General features: G+C 40.4%; 1 protein-coding gene across 6 annotated transcripts in view; it reads left to right on the top strand.

Annotated features, from left to right (window-relative positions):
• Positions 1–23,513, top strand: part of CADPS2 (calcium dependent secretion activator 2) — a 694,049-nt gene that overhangs the window by 621,775 nt on the left and 48,761 nt on the right. For all 6 annotated transcript variants that reach the window (XM_089672135.1, XM_089672134.1, XM_089672133.1 and 3 more), the window contains one exon: positions 16,616–16,723. In XM_089672135.1, coding sequence (XP_089528261.1) covers positions 16,616–16,723 — 108 coding nt within the window. The remainder of the gene's footprint in view (positions 1–16,615; positions 16,724–23,513) is intronic.

The raw sequence follows: 23,513 nt of genomic DNA, 5'->3' as shown, positions 1-23,513 counted from the left end.
ACCGTTGAATATTGTATGCCTACTGCTGGCGGGAACTGATTAAACACACACACAGATATATATAGTTTAAAGTGCACTGCATCCATTGTGGTAATGTACATTTTGTTGGTTCAGTGTGCGCCACCAAACCAAGGATCTGTTTACACCATATCACTGGTGCCGTGCAGGTCTTCCTCTGACCTGTCACTGTACTTGCTTACGCGTACATCTTACACGGGCAAGCAGATACTTACTGACAGGAATGAACTACCACAGTGCTGTGGTGTGCCGTGGTAGTTCATTGAAAACTGGAAGCCGACAGTCGCAAAGGCTTTCCTTTACAAGCTGCAGTGCTGGAAAATTCAGTACGATATGGTAACCTGGAGGCATTCTGTACACCATTGATGTATGTTACACCCCCAGAAATGTAATTTCCTGCTTGTGAAAGTGGCTCACCAATTTTCCCAGAAGTCTACACTAAGATATAAGTCAGATTTTAGGGTTAATCACATTTAATCTTTTCAATACTTCCTGCACAGGCCAATTTTCAGCTTTCACTGCTGTCGCACTTTGAATGACAATTGCGCAGTCATGCAACACTCTACCCATATGAAATTATCATTTTCACACAAATAGAGCTTTCTTTTGGTGGTATTTAATCACCACGGAGTTTTTTATTTTTTGCTACAAAAAAAAATTTTCTTCGTTTAAAATTTTCCAAATAAATAAAAGTTCTTCATAAGTTTAGGTCAAAATGTATTCTGCTACATTTCTTTGGAGAAAATAATAATAATTGAATTTGTATTTTTTTTCAAATGTTTCTATTACTTTTTTTTTTTTTATTAAATTTTTTAATTTTTTTACTATTTTATTTTTCAGCACACTGTGACCAAAGCAATACAATGTTACCATAGTAACATTGAACTACTCTGGGAAAGCGATCAGGATTTTTTTTCTTTTTAATACATTATGATTGCTAATACCAATGTATTTCATTGATATTTGCAATCATTGTTACTGAATGAAACTGATTAATTTAGTCTTTTGTTGTGATTAGCTGTGATTGGGCAAAGCTCATCACATGATACAGATGGGCTGTGATTGGTCTGTATCATGTGACTGCCTTGACCAGTCACAGCTAACAACACAATTGTATACAATGGATGGCATGACAGGTAGCCATCCATTGTATATAATCGACATGTGATCTGCTGTGATTGGTCACAGCGGTCACATGACACTGGCAACGGGCCGGTGTAGTGATATGTCATCGGCTGTGTCCTGTGGACAGCGCTGCTCATTTTGACAGGATGTCATATGACGCCCAGTCACAACGGCGAGTGTCCCACCCGGCCGTCAATCTGCTATAGACCGGGCGGGAAGGTGTTAAAGGGGTTCAGGCCCTGCAAATTTCTTCAGATCAAAAAGGTAGTAATCTGCAGCAAGTTTGTTAAAATCTTTTCATTGCACATTGGTCACCCAGAGGATTGTTTTTTTTTTTGTTTTTGTTTTACAACAAAAAGTGGAGTTACTCTTTTAAGTATATGTAAAGCCAAATTTTATCTTTGTTTCTTTGTATAACTTTGAATTTCTGTTTGACAGATAGTAGTTTCAGGACAATAAAGGAGGGTTAGCCTACCCACAGGGAGACATACAGCAAACAACAGCGGTTCTCACACATACACTATTATATGCTATACAAAAAAAGTTTTTCCAATACATGCATTTTAGCTCTTTTTTTATACACTTCCTTTTAGTATGAGGGGGGGAAGTCACCTAGCTTACCAGATCTCTGTAGATGCAGCAAAAGCGAGTGTCTATTGTGTTGAGAGAGAAGTGGTCATTAAAGCTCAGGCTTCCCAGGCACGAGCGCAGGCAGAAGCCCAACTAAGATCCCTCTGTAAGAAAAGAATGGAAGCAGCAGCTAACCTCAGAGTTTTTAAACAAGCCACAGAGAAAGTAGTAGTCTTGACAACCTCTGATGACCCCTCAAGATTGGTATTGCAATGTATCGTAAGCAGAACAATGATTAAAAACAATTGCAAAGGATTCTATACATCAACCCACAATACACTCCTCAATAGGAGAAGCTTCAGCGATAGATCATACAGGTTACCCTGGCACTTCAAAACTTCCAAAGTTACTAATTCTCTCTGCAGCATCTTCTGTGCCATTGTAGACTCTCCTAAGTCCAGCTCACCAAATCACCTCACGTCCCACTGAAATCAGTTACACAGCTCTCAAAGCCATCACCACAAGCCTTCACCAGGACTGAACCAATCTGCTACTCCATTCTTTTCAGCACTTAAACTACAGGTATTGGGTACCATCCCCATTAGCAACATTGAAGGAGTACCTGCCCAAACATAACCCAAAAGAACAGATGCGCAAGTCTTTGCAAAGTGCATGACTTGCTTAGCACTATACAAATTGATGATAGCCTAGAGCAGTGGTCTCCAAACTGTGGCCTGAGGGCCGGATGTGGCCCTTTGCTTCATTTTATCCAACCCTTTGGGCATTATTCCCTCACTGTCATCAACAGTGGGGCATAGTTCCTGCCACTGACACTGAGGGGGCACTATTCCTCCCACTGACACTGAGGGGGCACTATTCGTGCCACTGACACCAATGATGGGGCGCTATTCCTCCCACTGACACTAATGATGGGGTGCTATTCCTCCCACTGACACCAACAATGGGGCACTATTGCTACCATTGACTCCAATGATGGAACACTATTCCTCCCACTGCCACCAATGGTGGGGCACTATTCCTCCCACTGCCACCAATGATGGGGCACTATTCCTCCCACTGTCACCAGTGATGGGGCACTATTCCTCCCACTGCCACCAATGATGGGGCACTATTCCTCCCACTGCCACCAATGATGGGGCAATATTCCTCCCACTGTCACCAGTGATGGGGCACTATTCCTCCCACTGCCACCAATGATGGGGCACTATTCCTCCCACTGCCACCAATGATGGGGCACTATTCCTACCACTGACTCCAATGATGGGGCACTGTTCCTCCAACTGCCACCAATGATGGGGCACTGTTCCTTCAACTGCCACCAATGATGGGGTACTGTTCCTTCAACTGCCACCAATGATGGGGTACTGTTCCTTCAACTGCCACCAATGATGGGGCACTATTCCTTCCACTGACACCAGTGATAGGGCACTATTCCTCCCACTGATACCAATAGTGTGACACTGTTCCTCCCACTGCCACCAGTCATGAGGCATTGTTTCCTGCCACTGACACCAGGACTTTTTCTACTCTACTAGTAGTCCAGGGCCTTAGCATCCAACTTTTTCAACAACTTGATTTGTTAATCGTATTGGTTGTCCGCAATAGTCATACTGTTTAGAAACTAAAAACTGTTCACTTCCATGAACGAGACAAGGGCCTTGATATTGCATGGGAGAGACTAAAGCAAATTTACAGCAGCCCTGAAAATGATCAAAATTACCCTATTCAAAGGATTGCAGGACATTCCTAGATTGTCCAACAGAGACAACCAAAGGAACTAAGCGATCAAGCTTGAAATCACCAAGGAAGACCCACATCTTCAATGTCCTAGCTTCCTAGACACTGTATATGGTGTAAACCCAGTCATAGCAAAATTGCCTTATAATCAATAAAAATGGGCAACACCAAGTTTCCTTTCCACCAACCTGTTTTTTAGTTCATCAAAGCCAGAGCTATGAATGATCCAAGTTTCTCAAATATTGACTTCAGCATTCCTAGCCTCTAACTATAATAAAAGGAAATCTAGCCACTAAACACAGAGACTCCAGAAATATTGTCGTTAGTAAGATGGGAGTTACACATACTACCAGCAGCAAGCTGCAAAGAAAGTGTAAAGACCCCAAACACATACTGTCTCATTTGTATCAAACCACATCCTCTCAGAACGTGCTGTGCATTCAAGGGAAATCCTTTCCATTTGTTTTGCAATCAAGGGAAAACCCAAAGCAACGCAGACATATCCTTCAGATGTGGCACATCAGCAGCAAACTTTGCCAGAGACTGCAAGGCTACAATTGTGTCCTCAGAATGTGACAGCAACATGTTCCTATTGGCCTTACACTGATGCCCCTTTAAATGAGACTCTACTACCACTGTATCTTACACACAAATCAGATCATGGCAGGGACAGCCATGAGCAGTTACCTCCAATGGCTATTGCTAAATATGGTGTGCTATGTCATAAAGAACTTTCAGAAAAAACAGTGCTAAAGTATGTCTTGTGAAAATGTTTCCTTGGTATGACTTTAAGTTTCAAGACAAGTCTGCATACCACCATTGGATGATAATGCTAAAATCATGCATCTACTGGGAAGAGACATCCCAACAGTTCAGAAGATACAAGAATAGCACACAAGATCTTTGCAACAATCTTTATGCTCAAAAGACCAGCCTAGCTCAAGTCATTATAAGTGCTAATCTCCAGTAAGAAACAGAGTTTAACTAATGTGTGCACTTGTAAAACTATTATTGAGTTAATTCAAGACCTCATCTTCAAAACTCATGATACAGAAACTCAAAGGACATACCCACTCTGACAATGAGACTCCCTGTAAGAGATCAAGTTTACATCACAGTCATATTTACAGTTGCATTAATGTAGCAACGTCACAAAATGCTGATGACCTTAGCAAAACTAAACCATCAACAGGTGACCAGCAATCTGCTAATATCGAGTTCCATTGCGTTCTAGGAAGTAGATGCCGATGCCGGACTGGTGATTATATGTACATGCGCATTTTTTTTAACCTATGTGAGCATTTTTTTGTTTAAATAAATTAGAGGTTTTACACTATGGAAAGGCTTACATGAATTTTAATGTGAGAAATCTGCTTATGCCTACCTTATTGATGATATTCGTGGGTGATACTGAGGTGGCTTGAAAGGTGACCCAGATGATCTGAGAGATTGCATAAGCGCTTTATGACCACTATTAAAATGATACTAAACCCACAACAGTAAAATCAGCCTTTATATGCAGTAAAGCATGCTTGTTATACTTACTGTGGAACCTAAGGGGTTAATCCTCTGCATTGTGTAAAAAGGCCGTTTGATCCTTTCTTCCCTGTTCCTCCACTTTTTCACGTGACCACCGCTTATCTCCTGATAAGACAGACTATAGGCATTTTGCACATGCGCAGTTTGGTGTGTATTGCTGGAGAGGTTTTGTTTTTTTGGGGGGAGAGTGCATGTGATCAGCACAGGGTCAATCACCACTGGTCGGACAGAGGTTTTGCATCCTCCTAGAGCAGAAAGAAAACTCCTCCTACAAGTTTTAGCTAGTTCTGGGCTGGACACTGATAGAATCCACAAGACTGCTCTAACTTCAGATGAGAAAAGGTATTTAGCAGTTTATATTTACTAAAATAATAGCATTTCCATGTTCTGTGTACTGTGGGAGACCAGATATAGTGGATGCAGGGTCCTGGGTTTAGTAACACTTTGTCTAAGGGGGTCATGGTAAGTTGGTAAGCGTGTACTCTATTACCACTCTGGGTGCAAATTGGCTGTCGGTGGCACTACATATATAAAATTTCGGAAAGAGGTGCGTCTAGTTTCTTGCACATCCTTGGATGGGACTGTTTTTTGACACCGTTAACTTTACCTTTCACTATTAGTTTTTTTTTGTTGTGTCATTATGCATTTTGTTGTATATTTTTGCACTGTGGCTGTTGCTATTCAGCACAACACATTTTTAGTTAATTAATATTGAGATCCTGCCCCACAATATTGATGATCTATTTATCCACATGCAAGCTGACATGTCCGACCGCTCAAGCAGCGCAAAGAAATCTTGCCAGCAATTAGCAACCTAAGAAATTCATCAAGTGGCATGCGAAACAGAATTTGGGGAGTGCAAAGAAAAATGAAGAGGGAGGGTTGAGATGAGCACATATAAAGCCAGTAGCTCCCACTAAACACTCAGAAAATCATCAGTATACTCCACAACCAAACATATATTATATTGCCAAATGTATTGGGACACCCCTCCAAATCACTGGATTCAGGCGTTCCAATCCCCTCCATGGTCACAGGTGTATAAAATGCTTCCACAAACATTTGGGAAAGAATGGGTCACGCTCAGAAGCTCAGTGAATTCAAGTGTGGTACCGTGATAGGTTGTCACCTGTGCAATAGGTCCATCCATGAAATTTCCTTACTACTAAATATTCCACGGTCAACTGTTAGTGGTATTATAACAAAGTGGAAGCAACAGCAGCTCAGCCACGAAGTGGTAGGCCATGTAAAATGACAACACAGGGTCAGCACATGCTGAAGCACACAATACGCAGAAGTCACCAACTGTCTGCAGAGTCAATAGCTAAAGCCCTCCAAACTTAGTGTGACCTTCAGATGAGCACAACAACGTGTAGAGAGCTTCATGAAATGGGTTTCCATGGCCGAGCAGCTGCATCCAAGCCTTACATCACCAAGTACAATGTAAAGCATCAGATGCAGTGGTGTAAAGCACCCTGCCACTGTACTCTAGAGCAGTGGAGATGTGTTCTCTGGCGTGTCGAATCACACTTCTCTGTCTGGCAATCCAATGGACATGTCTGGGTTTGGCGGTTGCCAGGAGAACGGTACTTGCCTGACTGCTTTGTGCCAAGTGTAAAGTTGGGAGGGGGGATTATGGTGTGGGGTTGTTTTTCAGGGGTTGGGCTTGGCCCCTTAGTTTCAGTGAAGGGAATTCTTAAGGCATCCGCATACCAAGACATTTTGGACAATTTCATGCTCCCAACTTTGTGGCAACAGTTTGGGGATGGCCCCTTCCTGTTCCAACATGACTGCGCACCAGTGCACAAAACAAGGTCCATAAAGACATGGATGAGCGAGTTTGGGGTGGAGGAACTTGACTGGCCTGCACAGAGTCCTGACCTAAACCTGAAAGGACACCTTTGGGATGAATTACACCGGAGACTGCGAGCCAGGCCTTCTCGTCCGACATCAGTGCCTGACCTCACAAATGTGCTTCTGGAAGAATGGTCAAATATTCCCAAAGACACACTCTTAAACCTTGTGGACAACCTTCCCAGAAGAGTTGAAGCTGTTATAGCTGCAAAGGGTGGGCCAACTCAATATTGAACCCTACGGACTAAGACTGAGATGCCATTCAAGTTCATGTGCGTGTAAAGGCAGGCATCCCAATACCTTTGGCAATATAGTGTATGACCACATATCTATAAACCTATACACATGAGAAAGATAAACTCTAAATTCCATAAATCCCACTAAGACCAAGCTGCATTTCTCATGTGTGTTCTTTTCAATTACCATGGACTCTTCCATATACTAATTGTATTAAGTTATGCTATTCAATCTGCAGATGTGATTACCTGATTTTCTTGAGCCATGGGCCACAGTCTTGTAACTTCTCAAGAATGGTGGACAGAAAAATCTTCCTGTTGTCTTCAGTACCAAGACCCATTTCTTTATCTTGTGTAACTCACTCAACTGAATGAATACATGTATTTGTGGTTATCACCATCTTTTACTTCTTACAGCAGCAGCAACCAGGTTTTGCATAGATTGTCTAACAAGTGTGACTGTTATAATGAGATCTTATTATTGTCTTCTAGAGCAATGTTTCTAAACCTTTTTTTCAGTCAAAGCACCCTTTATAATTTTGCATACTTTAAATCTAAAATGTAAAAAATGAAACTAATAATTTTACATATTGCAGCATCCACACACATAGGTCAGTCCTGGTTGAGAGAGGCAGGGGAGGGGCAAACAGGGATTCAGGCGCCTAGTATCCTCCTTATCAGCCAATTGCATCATCGGTTGTTAGGATGCCAAAGACTGGCCCTCACAGTGCCCATGGTTTTAATACTGCACAATAAAATTCATGGCTTTATGTGTATATAACAAAAAGTGTGTATGTAACAAAATGGTTGGGTTGATTCACTTGTTGGTCATTTTTAGGTAATTGGCGCAATTTTTTTTAAATTTTAGTAAGGTACCCCTGAAGAACATAGAGGCACCCTGGTAAAAAAAAAAAAGCTCTTCTAGAGTACTTCTAAACAGTTTAATCCTTACCTATGTATCATTTTGAATAAGGCAGGTTTGAGAAGTACTGTATATGACTCCACTGGTACTCAGTATGGTACATGATACTGGTAAAGTTGTGACATTGTTCTAGCATGATTTCTTAATTACTTTAGGCTGTTTCAAAGGGGCTCTCTAAGTAAAAAGAGCATAAAACATTTTAATGAACCTGTTCCTTATATGGTGGTTATCTAAAATATTACAATGTACTGTATGTCATTATAAAAAATATTACCATGTATTGCCAAATTTACTTCATTTTGTTAAAAAGAGACTTTTTCAGATCCATGAACTTACCCCTCAAAAGAGACACACACATCTAGATGGAGTAATATTTAACTACAGTATACTGCATTAAAAGATATTGTATGTAAAATGTGTTGTCAGGGTCCCTCTATTCTATAAAAATGGTAATTATGTTAATATGTTGTATTTTTCAACAGGGATGTGTCCAGGATGGGGTGTATATTTGTCCCAGGTTCATGCTCTACACTGACTGTTTCTCCTTTTGTGCTGTGCAGCGAACCTGTTTTGCTCACTGATGATATAATGAGCTCAGCTGTAGTAGGTTAAGAGCTCTGGGCTCTATAAAACTCCCAGGCTGCTTAGGGAGAATGCTCCAACCTGGAACCAGTTTGCTGTGCAGGACAAACTGGGGAACAACCAAACCATACTGTGGTGAGAGTAAATCTGTGTGCTTTTGGACTGGGAGATGCTCTGTGTGAACACCCTGGGGTTTATTTACTAAAGCTGGAGAGTCCAAAATCAGACTCCCTTCTGCATAGAAACCAATCAGCTTCCAGGTTTCATTGCCAAAGCTTCATTGAACAAGCTGAGGTTAGAAGCTGATTGGTTTCTATGCAGAAGGGAGTCTGATTTTGGACTCTCCAGCTTTAGTAAATAAATCCCCCTGTGTCTGAGCAGCAGTAGGCTGTATCCAGACAGGTAGATAGGATCCTGTGTTTGCAGTTAGATGCCCAGTGTGGCAAGGTTTTATTTTCTGTTTGTGCTTTATTTACAAGTCTGGTGAACACAAGGTGCATATATTCAAAACAGCACAAAAATTACAACTTTCTTCACCAAGATCCGGCTGTCGTGCTGAGCCTCTTTCACCGTGCTCTGACTCATCCAGGGGGTCAAGCACAACCCGTTACTGGGCTAACCATTCACATATGGTGGAGGATGCAGGCAGGTAAAGTAAGGCCAGCATGGAAGAGATACTGAGACAGCTTGCTTTGACAAATGCAAATCAGCAGCAAACAAATACAAGTTTGCAACAGAGCCTTGCAGTGCAGCAGCAAGTTTTGCAACAGAGCCCTGCAGCTCAGCAGCAAGCCCTGGAACAGGCAGAGGCCCGCCATAGGGAATCGTTGGAACGGCAGGAACAGATACACCAACAGCAAATGGCAGCTATCATGAAACAGGTTCAGCAGAGGCAGCAGACTGAGAGTGATTCTAGTGCTATACCATCTTTCTGTGTGAGTCACCTGTTGCCAAAGATGACTACAGATGATGACCCTGAGATGTTTCTGACCACTTTTGAAAGCTGAAAATGAAAGCTGGCCTAAAGAACAGTGGGCTGGACTAGTGGCCCCCCTACTATCTGGTGAGTCTCAAAAGGCTTTATTTTGACCTCGAGCCTGAGGAAGCCAAGAACTATGATCATTTAAAAATGGAAATTTTAGCGTAACTCTGGCTGTCCGGGCTCATCGGATACACTACTGGAGTTATTGACTGGGAAAACCACCCCAATCCCAAATGTATGACCTTATTCCTTTGACCAGGAAATGCTTGCAGTCAGATACAGTGTCTGGACCAAAGATTGTGGAACGGGTGGTTATGGACAAGTTTCTGAGGTCTCTCCCTACTACCTTGCAGAAATGGGTGAGTCACGGAAATCCAGAAATAGCGGAAAAGCTTGTGGACCTTGTGGAAAGGTACCTAGCAACCAGAAATCTTACGTCTTCCCTCAAGGACTCACAGACTTTCCAACCCAAGACCAGACCATCCCTGGCTATGGGTAAGATTGCACCTAGAGATGGGAATGGAGAGAATGGAAAAGGGGGAACTAAAGGTACTTTTGGGACTGTTTCTAATGTCTGGCGAGAGCGGTCTGGAAGGCCAAACCCGCAGGAGGTGAGCAGAAGGATAATTTGTTACCGCTGTCGAGAAGAGGGATGTGTAGCAGCAGATTGCATAAATACTGATGAACTAATGCACTGTGACTTTCTTACAGAGAGACAGCAGTCCCTCTTTGCAACTGTTACTTGCACTACTGTAAAGGGAAATTAGAAACCTTTATGTAAAATTTGCATTGATGGTAAAAATTTTGTTGTGTTGTTGGTTTCAGGTTGCCTGGTTACCTTGGTAAAAACTGAATTGGTAATGGGAAAAACCTTGCACCCTAGAAAATTGGCAGTCATTTGTGTTCATGGGGACACTCGAGAGTATCCAGTGGCGACAGTGTCCTTTGAGACCTGCCTGGGTAACCTGTGTCATCAGGTGGGTCTGGTTCCCCAACTACCACATGACGCCATTGTGGGGAGAGATTGCCCAAAATTATGGGAGCTCTGGAATGGCCCAGATTTCCCACTAAATGGTCCTTCAGAACCTGAAGGTTCTCCTAGGGAATCCTCCTGAGGGTGAGGATTTACCTGAGTTTCCCTTGTCAGTATTAGCAGGGGAAACAGGGCCTAGGGAGGAGTCTACAACCTCAGAAGTGGAATAGCAACCTCTAGTGTTTGATGACTTAGAAGTACACAGAGAAAGTTTTGCCACTGAACAATTAAAGGATCCTACATTACTAAGGGCCCAGCACTTCTTAGGAAAACGCAGCCCGCACGGGAACCTCGCTTCCCAGTACGGTGGCATTTTCCAGTGCGGGCCGCATTCCATTAGAACTAATGACACCCGCACACAGGGCCGCATTTCTCTGTTCGGGTGGTGCGACTGCACGGATTGTCGTGCGGATCCGCAGCAGCACCACCCACACAGATGTGAACCTAGGGTACGGCAGGACATACACAAAGCAAATTTCTTTCCTGCAACCACCTCTTTTCCCCCATCAATACAGAGAGTGTTGACAGGGGAATCCCTCCCCATTGTATCCTCCCAGTGGGAAGGGGGTGAAGGGGAAGCTGTCTGCACTGGGAGAAGACAGCTATTATTGCTAGCAACTATAACAGCTGCTTGCGATAATCGCATAGAAAAATTTGGCAGGCTGGTTATACCCAAGTTGATCGACCGATCAACTTGGGTACATTCAGCGTGCCCATATGTGGTTTGAATCAAATTGGCCAGGATTCAAACTAGCTGGCTTAACAGGGTATTTCACCTCACTTTAGAATATTTTTTTTCTCATTTCCTGTTGTAACTACAGAACAGGAAGTGAAAGAACATCTCCAGAAAGAGACAGTTGGAAAACAAATGTTTGGGTTAAGATATACAAAATAGCATAATTTTGCTTTCCTATATCTTTATGAACAAGTGGATTAAGTAACTATAGATACTTTTAACATAAAAGTAATATTTTTTTTTGGCAAATAAAAGAATTGCATGTCAGGTAATTGTAATTGACACGTTTACACCAGCTGTTGCTATTGCTCTTAGTGCATACAGTATTTTAATGTATTCTATTTTCCAATAGCAGTCTTTTTTGTAAATATGTTTGTGTGCTAGCATTTTACCATATGTTAACATTTCTAGGAAAGCAAACTGTTTTAATTTAGGATAGCCGATAATATTTAATTCAAATGCAGCCAAGTTCATAGTTTCAGATTTAGTCAAAGTAAAAGTAGTTATTACAATTTTTATATTTATTAATTTTTTGCTTGCAAACCTACATATTTTTTGGAACTAACAAATACTGTGACAGATGTTATTTATCTTCATTGTAAAACAGCATTTATATTTTTTAAAAAACCTAGTAAAATTATTACTGGAAACTTGGAGTAGTAACTGTTTTGCTGTGCCTTTTTTTTTTTTTGTTCAAAATGTCTAAAATGATCTTAAAATGATTTTTGTAAAATATACACTTTTTAACAGACAGCTAACTAATAACTGCAGATCATTTAGAAACAAAAGGTTTAGCATATAAATTCCTTTTATTATTTGACATTTCTTTTATTTGCTTTGTGATTCACAATTAAATGCAAGCAAAGTAGCTTATTTTAATTTTTTAAACAAAAGATTTAAATTTTGCGAATCAAAAGTGACCATTCTTAGAAACCCTGGCAGTGACAGGGTTGTGTAAATAGATTTGTGTGCCAGAGCTGTTTTTCTCTATAGCAGTCATAAGAAATGCAAAAGCAGCTTAACCACTTGCCCGCCACCCTATAATAGAAGTACTGCTACAGGGCAGCAGGGCTGCGCAAAATTTCATATATAGGTGATATGTATTTCCGGGTAGGGGGCGCATACTCTGCCCCACCCGCACCGCTATTGGCTGCTAGGGATGTCAATCACAGAGTCCCAGTCGGCACTCAGCGATCGCTGTGTAAATCTGACAGGGGAGAGACCTGTGTGTAAACAACACAGGTCTCTCCCCTGTCAGTGTGAACATGCTATTTTGTATCTCTCTGCACAGCAGAGAGATTCAAAACAGCATGTCTCCCTAGTAAAACAGCACACACAGTAAAACGCACACAGTTAACCCTTTGATCACCCAAAAGTTAACCCCTTCTTGCTCAGTGTCAGTACAGTGTCAGTGTTTTTTATCAGCAGTCAGTTCCCACCCAGTGTCAGATTGCCCATCACAGTCCCGTTATAAGTCGCTGATCGCCGTCATTACTAGTATAAAAAAAATTTGAGTATCTATACCACCATTTGTAGACGCTATAACTTTCACGTAAACCAATAAATTTACACGTATTGGGATTTTTTTTACCAAAAACGTAGCAGAATACATTTTGGCCTAAATTGATGATGAAATTTGATTTTTAAAATTTTTTTATTGGGTATCTTTTATAGTGCAAATAATAAAAACCACACAGGTGATCAAATACCACTGAAATAAAGCTCTATTTGTGGGGAAAAAAGGACATACAGTTCATTTTGTATAGTGTTGCATGACTGAGCAATTGTCAGTTAAAGTAATGCAGCACCGCATCATAAAAATAGCCTGTTCAGGAAAGGGGGTAAATCCTCTGGAGGGCAACTGGTTAAAGCAGGTCAGTTGATGTGTATAAGCATTAAAAAAGCATCCAAAATTTTTCTTAAAATGTCAGCTGCTATGAAATAAGCAGGATACATGATTATTAGTATGCATTTTTATCAAATATTTTCCCTTTAACTGATGCTACTGATATTCAGTATTTATTTATTTATTTTAAATCATTGGGTAATTTAAACTAGAGTATTGCCAAAGCTTGTTTGGCCATACTTCTCTTCTGGGTCACAGGAGTGCTTTTATTGTGCACTCCTGCGACCCAGATTCAGCCAACAACAGGTTAAAGCCCGCTGTTGGCTGACAGCACAGAGCCACTCCAAACTTTGCAAGAATCCCAACTTTAATGTCAGGATTCATCAAGATGGCAGACCAGTAGCTGGCTCAGCCTCTCAGCAAGCCTGAGTCACCCCCTACACAGCTCGGAACTCTAGTGGTGGGGCAGAGCAGAAAGCTGGTGAGTGACAGTGAAGACTGAGAACTAAGCGATCAACTGTCCTGTGATCACTTGTTTTTCGAGCTTAGAGCCAGCGGGGAAAAGCTACAGCATCAGAACAATAATGTAGCCACATAGGTGAGTATGTACTTTTTTTTTTAAATTCCGCACTTATCCTTAAATTGCCAAACGTACAGTATACTGCAGTAGTCATTGTGATTCTATAATCATTGTGAGAGATATGATATAAAGCTGTTAATACTGTAAGGTGTATTTCCGTGTTTACTTACAGATATCTTTCAAGATCAGTCTTAGAGCAGTGGATGTTCATTGACAATGATGCTCATTGATTACTATAAAGGCAGCTTTTGCGTGTTATATTGTTAAAGAGGTATAGGTTAGTTCAATACATCACAAAATAAACACTTTACATTCATATGGATAAAACCGTTTAATCAAAAGAAATTGTAAGTCTGACTTAACTGCTTTAAAGGTTCTGAGTTAACATGAGGCTTATAGATCTTGAAAAAAATGAAAACTTAAAGAGATTTGTTTGTGTCATTATTGCTTGTATGACCTTCATGATTTTTCTGTATCTTTGTGAAAAAACATTTCAATAATAATAATATAAACAAGTAAATGTGGTTCTAACAATGCCAACTAACTCATACAGATCTGGCCTATTGTGAATGCACAAAGGTTAATAAATGTCCTTTAGCACATTTGACCTAGGCTTTACGGCAAGTGTGCATATGCTTAGGATTTTTTTAAAAAAATATTTCCTATGTCTTCCTCTATGACTTCAGAGAGGAAAAACATTTTGTGGAATCTTCATTACCAAGGACACTGTTGTATTACAACATTATATTTGTAACGTTCAGCCCCGCATTTATTATATAAGGAAATTTTGTTGCTTTATGTGGAGAGCAATCATTTCTTGATTGCTTGATGGCTAAGCTATGTGTGCATGGCAGAAAATAGGTCTTATTTTTTTTAAACAATTCTGTAGTGGGGGTCAATTGACTTTTTAGTTTTCCATGTGTTTTATAAACGTCAGGGCATTTTTTAAGGTGTGATGCCCTTATGTGTCCTGCACATATGGTCCAGTTGACATAGATTTTAGCTTGTAAATTCTTGTCTGAAGAGTGGCATGTATAGTAGGTGTTTTATGAAGCTTTAAAAATGTTTAAGCAACTTTCTTGGAGCCATTAAAGCATTCTTCATTTAAAGTCAGAAGAAAACACACAACTCAAAACCAGGCGCTAAGGTGAAAAAGTCATATGTTGACAAATGGAATAAACCAACATGAATGCTGCTCACTTGTTTATACGAACTTAACGAACGTCACCATGTAAACCCAATAAAGAATGCACACACTACTGGATGTTCCACAGACATATAGTGCATATCCAACAACTTTAGCTTTGATGTCGACCAGGCAGTAAAAAATAACTGTTAAAATCCATGTTTATTCATCCTAAAAGGCCAAAGTATAAATCTTCTGCAGCAAACATAATTGTGCAATGTTACTGGTGCAGAAACATAGTGAATGACTGCTTACATGAGACCTTGCCCCACCAGCTGTACATAGGGATGTACTCAAACTTCTGGTCCCAGGTGATGAGGTAATACTGTAAATAGGTGTCCCCCGTGGAGAAGGTGATCCAGAACAGTTCCAGCAGATGCGGGAGTTCTGCGTTCGTCTGACCAGACATGGCGGCACAGTACTAGTGGGAGTAGCCAAATGGAGCTCAGCTGAAGGGGTGTCACGTACCTCGTAGAAGTCTTAAACGACGAGGTCGGCCACTCTTGTATTGCAAGCCCAGGCCCCCATGAAGGTGAAAAAGATAGTGCCGAGGGATAAGAGGAACATGAGTGACTGCATATTTTGATTGCAGAACTTGTGGCTGAAGGTGTAAACTCAGTACATCAGGCAGGGCATCCGGTCAGGAACAGAAGAGAAACAAGAATGACCAGCCGAGGTTAAAGGAGCACTAAACCAAAACTGCAAGATCTGGGTGCGTGGCGTGCAAGAACTTCTAACAATCATGAGGCTGTAACACACTGACAACTGGAGCTGATATGATAGCCAGGGCAAGCACTCAGCGGGTCTGTAGAGCTCAACAGGAGCCAGAAGCATAGTCGGGGTAATCAGCAAGCAGGCAATGAGGTACCTAAACATCAGACAGGAACGTTGTCAGGAGTAAGCCAGGATCAGAAACCGATGAGTAGATGCATAAACAGGATCCAAGAGCAGGTCAATGGAAAGCCAGGTAAGTATCGGATAACACACAGGATACAAGCAGGACACAAGGAAACAGCTGAAGACCAGTCAGCACTGACAGAGAGTAAGAGCCTCCTTTAAAAAGCCTGTCTGGTGCCAGAAACTGTGCGTGCACTCGTGTGCGTGCATTCTTTCATGCATGCACGAGCCTATACTCATCTTTATTAGCAATGCGCCTGTGCTTCTTTCTATGTGCTATGCTTTGAGCATGCACATATCTATGCGCCAGTCACTGTACAGGAATTCTTCTCTTCTTGGCTGTTTTCCCTTCAGTGAAGCTCCATTTTGCTACTTCTGCCAGTACTGCAATGTCAGATCTGGTTGTATGACCACGTCATTTCCAGTCCTCGAGTGAAGATATTTGCAGAACTCCGGTGACTGCTCCCCCACAGGGGACACCCAGTTACAGCGTAACCTCATCCCCTGGAAATGGGAGTTTGAGTACAGGAAGTAAAGGAAAATCCCCCAAATGGGCCACAGTCGGCCAAAGAAAATTTAAAGGGGATTTTAACAATACCAAACACTATCCTAAATGAAAAAAAAAGTTTTGACTTTGAATGTACTTTACTGTACACAGAACAAGATCACAAATTTAATTGGAATGTTATATATTTTTTATATAAACACTTATTTGTTCTGAATGTAAAATATATGTTACCTTCAATTTCAGAAACCTGGACTGGACCTTGCAGACACTTATATTACGTTTGTGCGACAAAATCAAGATATTTTACGGGAAAAAATCAATGAGGAAATGTATATAGAAAAGTTATTTGATGTAAGTATTTTATAGTAAAACATTATGAACCAAAAATATGTAATGGTGATAAATACAGAATTCACAATCAAGAATTGAGCACTTTCCACTTTATTTTCACATACTACCGAATTATTAATACCAGTATAAAAAATGTTTGTTTAATGTCACAAGTAATTTTTTATTGTCACTAAATGTTTATTATTAGCGTGGCATATTCACAGTCCATATGATATTTATCAAAAATATGTAATGTTTCATTGTCTAACCTGGTTAGATTTGTACATTTTTCTTAGCCTTTTGTTTTTCGTATAGTGTTTGAATGTGAGATATATATATATATATATATATATATATATATATATATATATATATATATATTTAAATGTAAGAGCAATACTAAAGGAGTTTTACAGTGCTGCATATAGAGAGGTCCTTGCTCTCTTGCATAGCTCTGAACCTTATGTATTATCTTGTCTTACAATATCAGTCTGGTCATTTACCGGTAGTAAGCACTCAGATTCAAACTTATATTGGACAACATGAGATGAAAAGCTGAAATATGCAGTTCTGGTAAAAGAATGGCAATTTAAAGTTATAAGGTAGGGATTTTTGGTGATCAGATGTCGTAGCACTTACATTTTCTGGAAGGCTGATGCACAGCAGAAATCTGAGGAATTGGTGGGGCATGTGGACCTAAAGAAGACTTTATAATGTTCATGTGAGAACTATTGTGTGTTGGTCTTCCAGAGGAGGTTAACTCTGGACAGTCTGAATCCTCTTTAGCGGGCCAGACCTCCACCTGTGTGAGCAGAATGAGATTGCCTCAGAGAAGTCTAGAAGCAGTATGTAGGACTGTCTTTTATGAGCCTCATACTGGCCAGTATAACCAACCTTCAATGGAAAGTAGCTGCTTTCTTTCTTTTGTCTCTTTGTGGTTTTAGAATGACAAAGAGCATATGTTGCAGTTCTGACTCATTGGAGTAGATTTACTAAAACTGGTGCACTCAGAATCTGGTGCAGCTGTGCATGGTAGCCAACCAGCTTCTAACTTCAGCTTGTTCAATTAAGCTTTGACAATAAAACCTGGAAGCTGACTGGTTTCTATGTAGAGCAGCACCAGATTTTTCACTCTACAGTTTTAGTAAATAAACTCCATTGTGTCATCACTCCATACTGCCTACTCTCTGCTTCTGTGCAGAAGGGAGAAGACATTGAGTTGAGTTTAGTGAAGAAACTGCAGGCAAGTTGGCTGAACACCATCAGAGTGCTAGTAAAGTCATAAAAGAAAGCGTTTTATATAAATTGCAAAAGACCAAATGCTTTCTTGGTGTTTATATTCAGTTTAGAACAGGGGTAGGCAACCTTAAAGAGGTAGAGAACTACCTGAACAACATAGGAGGAATCAAAGATCACCGGGCACAGTGTCGGCCAGTGTCACCTCCTCACACCTGATTTAAACCTCTAATTGCCTTACTACTGTGTCACAGCAATCATGGGTTTAAATCAGGTGGTAAGGAGGCAACATATCACCTCCTGTCAAACACACTCGGATCACTTTGCAGAGGAACAGCTGTTTCTGCTGCTGTTGTGAATGAGCCCTTAGTTGCATCCGGCAGCGGCACTCTTAGGGCTTGATCACATGTTAAGTTGGGGGTGGTAAAACCCTGCAGTTGAGTCACAGTTTTACTGCCCTCAATCCCTACCCTCTTTAGCTGCTTGAGGTGACAGCCAAAGGTATACACATGCCTCAGCAGGAATTATACCCCCTGTTGCTTTTGGTGGGTGCTACCGCCTGTCAGTCTAGGCCCCTTCAAGTAAATGGGGTTACTCTGCAAGTGTCCCACAACTGCATGCTTCTACAGGGTCCAAGTGGTTAAAGCAGGTGGTTAGAAAGCAACACAACGCTGCCTACTTTAACCCCTTGTTTACAGCACAAGATTGCAGGGCATTTGCAGAGCTGCCTCATTTACTTGAATGGGTAATGCTTGGCAGATGTTTCATGTACCAACCATGACAGGACGTAGGAGCCAGCACTGCAGAGCAGACATCAACTTATGTGGCTCTTGCTCCCTACTACAGCTCCAGCTTTACAAGTAGTCCCTCTGCATTGCACTCTGATGTTCTGGGATGGCGGGTCAGCAAGCCCTGACCATGATCTACCAGTCACCTGGTCGAGATCTACTGGTTGCTAAACAGCTAATATCCATAGAGTGAAATGAATCCCAAAAATGTATATGGGACTTCACATATGTTATACCAGTATTTCATGAGTTGTAGAAAGGGGAAGTACCCATATTTGTTCAAGCATAAAAGCTGCAAGTAAATATGTGTATATATTTCATGAAATAAATGTAAAATGGCAGGTGAATATAGAATGAAAGATGAAGAAAAAATTGAGGGAAAAGCCTCACATGTCTATAAATCCAACACATTTCCTTCCTGAGGTTTATTCCCTAAACTAATTCCCTCCTTCAAGTATTTTGTGCTGATTTATTATCCCAGCAACCACATTCTCTTTGTCCTTCTTGAGCTTTAAATCAAGGTTGACTCTTTGTCCAGTTGGACCATATTCCTGTGAGGAATTGAAGTCTACCCAGTAAAACCATGTCTTTCTAAATTCCTCACTTTTAAGGTTATGGGTGTCAATGGGATTTTCCATGGTGTACAAGTCCTGAATTTTAAAGAACCACAGGCCTATAGAAGGGGGTGAGGTTTGTTGCCATTTGAGTGGGATACATGCTCTGGCCAACTTAATCAAGTGAAACAAAAGGAAATGTTTGTATCATCTCCTGCTCATGTAGTTCAGTAAGAAGGTTGTGGGGCTGTTCCCAAGGTCAATGTCTGTGAGCTTCTTACCATGGATCTGTACTGCCTCCCAGCAAATCCCAAAAAGACAGGCAATCCCAGAATACTTGTAAGAACATGCCCTCCTCTTTCTCACACAGTGGTCTGATCATTTCCACGGACCCCTGGTAGGGCAGCCCCCAACCATAGTCCTCAGCTCTTCCATCCCACGTATAGACTTATTCGCTGATCTCCGCTAGCTAGAACTGGTTTTGGTGTCACTTTCCCTGACCACAGTGGAAGGTAGGCAAGACATCAGTGTCTAATAGACAGGCATCATCCCGATATTTTTTTTTTTTTTCAGCAGCCAATTTTCTTTTTTTTAAAGCGATACTAGCAACTAAATAGCCACTGAATTGCTTTTACAGGCAGCGGAAGGGAGTCCCGCCATCCAGTGCCTCTCTGGGCTCTCTCAGCCCACCGGAGAGCCCAGGACTGAAGCCAGTTTACCATAGAGGAAATCGGGGACCAGATCTTCCCCGTCTCTGTGATGCAAGAAACCGAAAGTTACGAGTATTTTCTTCCGGTTTTCTTGTAAAAAACATATGACCAAACGGATCTTGGTTTGATCAGATGCTTTTAAGGGCAGAGGACAGATCGGGTGTCTAATAGACCACAGATTTCTTCATAAAGAGGACCTGTCACTGCCCATGCTATCACAAGGGATGTTGCTCATCCCTTTGGATAGCAATAAAGTGATTAAAAAAATTAGAGAGACACAGCAAAAAAAGAAATTTCAAATAAAATAAATAATAATTTTTAAAAAAGCACCCTAGCCCCACCATGCTCATGCACAAAGGCGAACACACACCTCAGTCCCGCACGCATATGTGAGGTATCACCATAAATGTCAGAGCAAGAGCAATTGTTCTAGCACAAGACATCCTTAGCTCTGAGGAAGGGGGTTCGTCTCCAGAAATGCATCAGCTTATCCCTAATTAGGGCACAGCATTGCATTGACTGCCATTGCGGACTGTTTATTCTGCTTTTATTCTCCTTTGGTTTGTGAGTATATATCTATTTGATTACACAATAAATATGTGGTGTACCACGGTAATGCACGATGAGAGTGCGCCCTTGTTTGTTTTTTGTTCAGAAGACATCCTGTGTAACTCTAAACTGGTAACCTGCAAAGGCTTTTAAGTGTCACCTATGGAAATTTATAAGTACCGTAGTTTGGCTCCATTCCACAAGCATGTGCAGTTTTAAAGTGTGATATTGTAGGTGTCTATTTACTCAGCGCAACATCATCTTTTATAATTTACCAAATAATTGGATATTATATTGTGTTTTTGTGCATTAAAATTCATTAAAGTTTTTTTTTGTTTTGTAAAAATTCATTTGAAAAACTGCTGCACAAATACTGTGTGACATAAGAAATTGCAAAACTCACCATTTTATTTTCTGGGGCCCCTGTTTTAAAAATATATCATGTTTGGGGTTCTTAGTAAATTTCTAGCAAAAGAATACAGATTTTTACATGTCAGAATAGGCCTGGTCTAAGTGGTAAAGAGAACTTGTCACAACAGAATGCTATCACATAGGGGACTTTAGGTCTCCTATATAATAAAGTGAAGTCTTGTGGAAAAACAATTTAAGATACTCCCAAGCACTTAAAACTCCCACAAAAAAAATTGCCAAAGGTTATAATCCTTCTCTGCTCTGTTAATGAAAGTGCTTTTATTGCCTTTTGTGCCTTCAGTACCTAGCCTGGTAACACAACAGGAAGTGACAAAGTGGGATAGAGTTGGGCTTTAATTCTGTTTTGTAGGGGAGATTTCCCCTCACACCCACTGCAGTCACTGAGACAATACATTATCAATATATCTCCAAGAGTGGCACAGACAGAGATTAAGAATTTTTTTTTTTACTCTTGAGTATTTAGCACTGTTTGCATCTCTGCTAGGGGAGTCTCCACCTTCATGTTTTGGTCCTTGGGACAGAAAGTGAAGTAAAATCTCCCCAATATGTACAAAAATGGCAAAAGCTATCAGAAATTCTAACCCTTTCTTACTGTAACCAAAATTAAAAATATTGTTTTGTGCAGTGAGTATGTTTCCTTTTTGCATTGGACATGTCCTTGAACTTAAAACATTTAGCTGGTATAGGTATTTTTCAGAGTGGTGATCCTATCATTCAGCATAATTAGCATTTAAGTGAGATCATATCTATTTTCCTTGTTAATAAAATTATGATGCCAGAAGAACAGGTCAAATGGAAAGATGTTTTGTAGAGTGATTGTTGGTGGGACAGTCAAAGGCCTATTTTTTCATAGTGTTTGCAAATTGTGATCCCTGAAATCCAATCTGAGCATGCCTAATTCCTAAAAAGAGCTTCAACAAGTCAATATATTGCACAAAATTCACTGTCCTTTGATCATTTGTAAGACAGAGAGTGAAGTATGTACATTTCTATATAAGAACCTTGAAATGTGATATCTGCACAGAATTATCATTTGGCACAATCCCAGAAATACACATCTTTGCATGATGCACCTGGCCATGTGTGGCAGGTCTGGTAGAATCTGCTAATTAACAATCCAGGCTTAAACAGGCACCTCATCTGGCAGGATAGTTAGTAGCCTGTTGGTGCTCAGCAGGTTTTGGTAGTGCTTCTTATTTTTCTGTCCTAATGGTCTACTGCCCACCTAATTTTTCCTTATTGTCAGGCACTATTTACCACAGCTTGAGGCCCTCCCAGGAGGCTAAATTATTATCAAAGGATTAAGGAGATGTAGCCTTACAGCTCTGACATTTCTGATTAGTTGTATAAGCCAGAACACTAATTAGCTGTGACTAATCAAGAAAAATGTCCCTGCCATAGAAAAGCATTTAAAAGACATAGAAAAGTAGAAAAGCAATTGAAAAGCTTGTATTGCTCAGATATGCTGACGGCTTTTAAAATTTCAACCAAGTTTTTTTTCTGTTCACCTTTTAATTATGCTAAGATTTTTTTTCTGTTTGCAAGATTCAACAAGAGTTACAATCTTAACTCTCACATTACAATAAGAAAAAAGCATACATTGGAGTAAAATCCCCCGAGAACACAACAGCATTCACAAGAGTCTTTTGCACCAATGAAATTTCATTTTGTCAAGTCAGAAATAGCTAAATATATATTATCAATGAGCAGGGGTGTGGGTATTTTTGAAAAAACTACTTGTCCAGGGACTAAATTGGTGTCCCCATCTACGGTACTTGACCCTCATGACAATCTACTTGTCCTGATAAAAAAAATAAATACATTTTAACCAAAACCATATTTAAATCGAAGGTGATTTTAGGAATGTTTGGGGATTTTAAAAACAAAATGGGCTTTATGGCGACTTAAATGTGCTTATCCTTTTTGATGCCAGAGCCGTTTTTTGAGTTTTTGGCACAAGTTTAAAAAATCAGTTTAGGCCTGAAGATTACATAAAACCCCCAAACATATTTTCTGAAAGCAGAGACCCTAGAGAATAAAATAGTGGTAGGTCCAGTTTTTTTATATTGCATGATATAACTGCAAAATTTCAGTAAAAAATATAAGTAAGTTAATTTTAGGGCACAAAAAAAGCAATCAATTACTCTATTTAATTATAAATAAAAGATGAGGTTGCACCGAGTAAATAGATATCCAACATGTCAAATTAACTTTGTGTGCATTTGTTAAATGGCGACGAACGTCAATACCTTATATTTTCTATAGGCAACACTTTTAAAGCTCCTTATAGGTCATCAGTTTAGCATTACGGAGGAGGTCTGGTACTAGAATTATTGCTCTCATCCTGGCAAGCGCGGCAATATGTAATGTGTATCGCAATCAATGTTTTTGGCTTGTGCTTTTATGTTTGTACGTGCGTATATGTGGGGGTGGGGGCCTCAATTTTTTTTGGGGGGGGATGTTATGTGCTTGAGTGTAACTTTCTTTTTTTACAGTTAATAAAAACCCATTTTTTCTTTTTTTACTTCATTTTGTTTTTCAT

Source organism: Staurois parvus, unplaced genomic scaffold, assembly GCF_062004578.1.
Source record: "Staurois parvus isolate SC_StPar_1 unplaced genomic scaffold, SC_StPar_1.0 ptg000120l, whole genome shotgun sequence".
Taxonomy (NCBI): Eukaryota; Metazoa; Chordata; class Amphibia; order Anura; family Ranidae; genus Staurois; species Staurois parvus.
Note: the sequence above shows the minus strand (reverse complement) of the source record. Positions and strands in the feature narration are given on the sequence as shown.